At 42.1% G+C, this 3174-nt stretch overlaps 1 protein-coding gene across 1 annotated transcript; it reads left to right on the top strand.

Moving 5' to 3' along the window:
- The first annotated feature begins 528 nt into the window (after nucleotides 1-528).
- LOC109521345 (RAS protein activator like-3-like) lies at nucleotides 529-3135 on the top strand. Its single transcript, XM_019879174.1, has 6 exons — nucleotides 529-644; nucleotides 713-826; nucleotides 1506-1671; nucleotides 2396-2503; nucleotides 2604-2794; nucleotides 2983-3135. Exons 1-6 carry the CDS (start codon nucleotides 622-624, stop codon nucleotides 3077-3079), a joined length of 699 nt encoding a protein of 232 aa, XP_019734733.1. The 5' UTR covers nucleotides 529-621; the 3' UTR covers nucleotides 3080-3135.
- Nucleotides 3136-3174: the final 39 nt, after the last annotated feature.

The following is a 3174-nucleotide window of genomic DNA, read 5'->3' as shown; positions in this document are numbered from 1 at the left end:
GCGGACCAGACACTATTTGAGGTACCAAGAACTAACTGGAGGCTCATCGGGGATCAGGGGATTGAGCCTTTTCCGTTGCTGGTCCCTCTCTTTGGAATGACCTCCGGCTGAATGTTCGGCAAGCCCCCTCGCTACCCATCTTGAAACCTTGTCTTAAAACTCATTTTTATTCTTTGGCCTTTGACACAGCATGATGCTTGATTTTTACTTTTACTGTTTTTGTGATTTATACTGTCTTCCTTATTAATTTATAGCCGTTAGAATTATTTTGCCCTATGTGCTGCACTTTGAATACAGTGGTGGTTGTTTTAACCCTTTCACGCACTTCGTCACCTGATAACATGATAACCTGTCCACTGTAGTCTATTGTATTTTAGTTGTGATTTTGGTGACGAGCAAGTCCTTAAATTGCTAACACACCTGTGACTTATCTTTATGCCCCTTTACCGGGTGGCTTTCTTCTGAGTGTTGGTCTGTGTGTGCTTTTACAGCTGTATGTATTTCATTTCCACACACACACACACACTGACACAGAGCTTTGATATTCTTTAGGAAACAATTGAAAAATTGCACCCTCTGCCTTGGATTCTGAACCAGATAACAGAGTCACTGGGCCCTGAGATGCATCAAATCACAATTAACAGGTATGTTTACTCTAAGATCTGTCATTTGTTGTTGTCATACTCTCGTAAAAGTACCTTCTTTCTCACAGCCCGAGGAAACAATCCAAGCCAATGTACATTCCTCCAAAAGACTTGAGCAAATTTAGCCCTCACCAATCATCCCTCCAGCAGCTTCCTCAGGACTCCAAGAGCCCAAGAGATGGGTATGTGATCTACAATCCAATTTAAGAGGGTTTTTTTTTCTGCTGCTGGATCTCTTCATTCATCTACAAAGATCCTTCAGAACATGCAGGGCCTCTAAAGGTCAAGCAGTATTCCAACGGTTCAATGATCAGCATGGACCGTATTTTCTACACCATAAGGCGCACCTAAAAACCTTGAATTTTCTCTTAAATCGTCCGTGCGCCTAAAAATCCGGTGCGCTTTATGTGTGCACCGAATTCCAAGATCTGCTTTTTCCACCCGTGCTTGACAGCAATGTTTTCTGAGTTTTCGGAAACAAGCTATGTGTCAGAAATTTAACTGATTCAAAATCACAACATTGCATCACTCTCTCACATTGCAGCTGTTACAAAGAGCACCCCCCTAATGCTACAAGAGCTTTACACCACTCCGGTGTAGCTGCAGTGGTTTTTTTTGAGGAGTCATATACTGTGGAACATTGCTGTTGACAGTTTCAATGATGCGCAACCTCCGAATAAAGAATAAGTTAGCAGAGAAAAATATTCTTTATGACTTAGCTGGCAAAACACATTCTTTTACCAGTCCGCAGCCCATCTTGTGCGCACACATCACATGATGGGTGGATCTGATCAATTCAATTTTGTCTGTTCTAAATAATAAATAATTAAAGAGTGGCACTTATGTGTATTTATTTCACAGAGATGTCAAAGCTTGGAGGAGGAAGCCAGTCACCAGAACTCAAAGTGCTCCACACAGACGTCCTGAAAAAAAACTGAAGAGGCAGACAAGTTCTGAAGCTCTTCCCACAACTAACCATGAACAAGATTTGGAAACAAACCAGCCCCTCATCTCATCGCCAAAAACAGTGAGTGTAAAAGAATATAGAAAAGTGAGGTCACCTGTTCTTAAATATTACATTCTGTTGTTTATATGTTTAGCATATCAGTGGTGTGTTGATGTGAAAAACAATGTGCAACAACCACTTAGATAGGCCACATATGTGGAAAATCACAGTACTTTTTCTGACTGGCTGACGTAAAAATTCCAATTACTGCACTGCGGACATTGATTAGATTCTTTTTTTCCATGTTCAAATCACATGTTTGCAAGGCAAAGGTCATTTGTCTCCATTAGAAGTGGTTCGAATGGCAAACCAAGGACTGGTGGTTCCATGCTCCTTGACAAAGAGACAGGAGGAATAGGAAGTCAGGCACTCATTATAGATATATTACTCCCCAAAATAATATGTTTACGACTACACCATTTAATTGCTGCTCTGTATTAATTATAAAATACATGAACATCTAATTGAGTCTCCAGTTCAATTTAATTTTATATATGTAGCACCAAATCACAACAGAAGTCGTCTCTTCTCACTTTACCCATGCACCAAGTCAAAGACTCCACTCCTCACTTATTAAAAGACCGAATGAGCCCCAAATGGATAGTATAACTTCGATCTATCCATTTTCCATACAGATTATCCCGAGCTGGAGTGTATTACATCTTACTTACGCAGGGTCCACTCTGGAGACTGAGCAGGCTGAAAATGAGACTTTTCACAGTGTGAATTTTTTTTTCTTGATCAGAGTGAAGCGATCAAACCATGTGCACCAGTTCCCTGGATTAAAGACATACAAAACAGGGAGCCCAGAGAGAACCAGTCTGGGCAGGAGGAACTCAGCTTACTCGACAGGGTATGTCATACCTGCCTCAGAAAGCTGTCATATGAATAAGATAACTATTTATGGATTCCCAGTGATGTATATCAGATTGTCTTTGCGATCCATGAACCAGCATGCCCAAGAATTGTCAGCGCTTCGCCTGGGAATGGACCAAGTGACTGAGCGTGAGCTGGAAATGGCAAAGCGACTGGAGGACTTCATTAACCAAACTCAAGACCAGAATGCAATACTGCAGGCGGAAATGAATGAGCTCCGGAATCTGCTGGCTGTGCGAGAGGAGCAGCTTGCTAGCGCCACCTTCAGGTAGAAATCAGAAAACAGTATTTTATTTTGTCAATAGTCACTTGGAATTAGTCATAAGACTACACGCAACAAGTTGATGGTTGGACGTGTGGTAACTGCATGTGCGCAATACTGTTGGCAAAAATGTCTTTAATATCACACAGTAAGCAACCAATTCCTATGTCTTGGCTGTCTGTGCCTTTGATAAGGTTGGGTGTGATTGAGGAGGAGAGAGAGGATGATGAGCGCAAGCTGAATGTCGCAGTTGCAGCAGCTGAGCGGATGAACATACTGGTAAGACACTAGAAAATAGGGTGAGCGTGTGTGTGTGTGTGCGTGCGTGTGTGTGTGTGCGTGTGTGTGTGTGTGTGTGTGTGTGTGTGTGTGTGTGTGTGACAAAA

The sequence above is a fragment of the Hippocampus comes genome, unplaced genomic scaffold (assembly GCF_001891065.2).
Source record: "Hippocampus comes isolate QL1 unplaced genomic scaffold, H_comes_QL1_v1.1 scaffold2923, whole genome shotgun sequence".
NCBI classification, from domain to species: Eukaryota; Metazoa; Chordata; class Actinopteri; order Syngnathiformes; family Syngnathidae; genus Hippocampus; species Hippocampus comes.
This window is presented reverse-complemented; position numbering and strand designations above follow the sequence as displayed.

Excerpts from the sequence above, each read along its gene's own strand:
- LOC109521345 (XM_019879174.1), top strand. The coding sequence starts at position 622 with ATGCATCAAATCACAATTAACAG. Across the intron at positions 2,504-2,603 it reads AACTCAGCTTACTCGACAGG|CATGCCCAAGAATTGTCAGC; the intron begins GTATGTCATACC and ends TCCATGAACCAG. Across the intron at positions 2,795-2,982 it reads CTTGCTAGCGCCACCTTCAG|GTTGGGTGTGATTGAGGAGG; the intron begins GTAGAAATCAGA and ends GCCTTTGATAAG.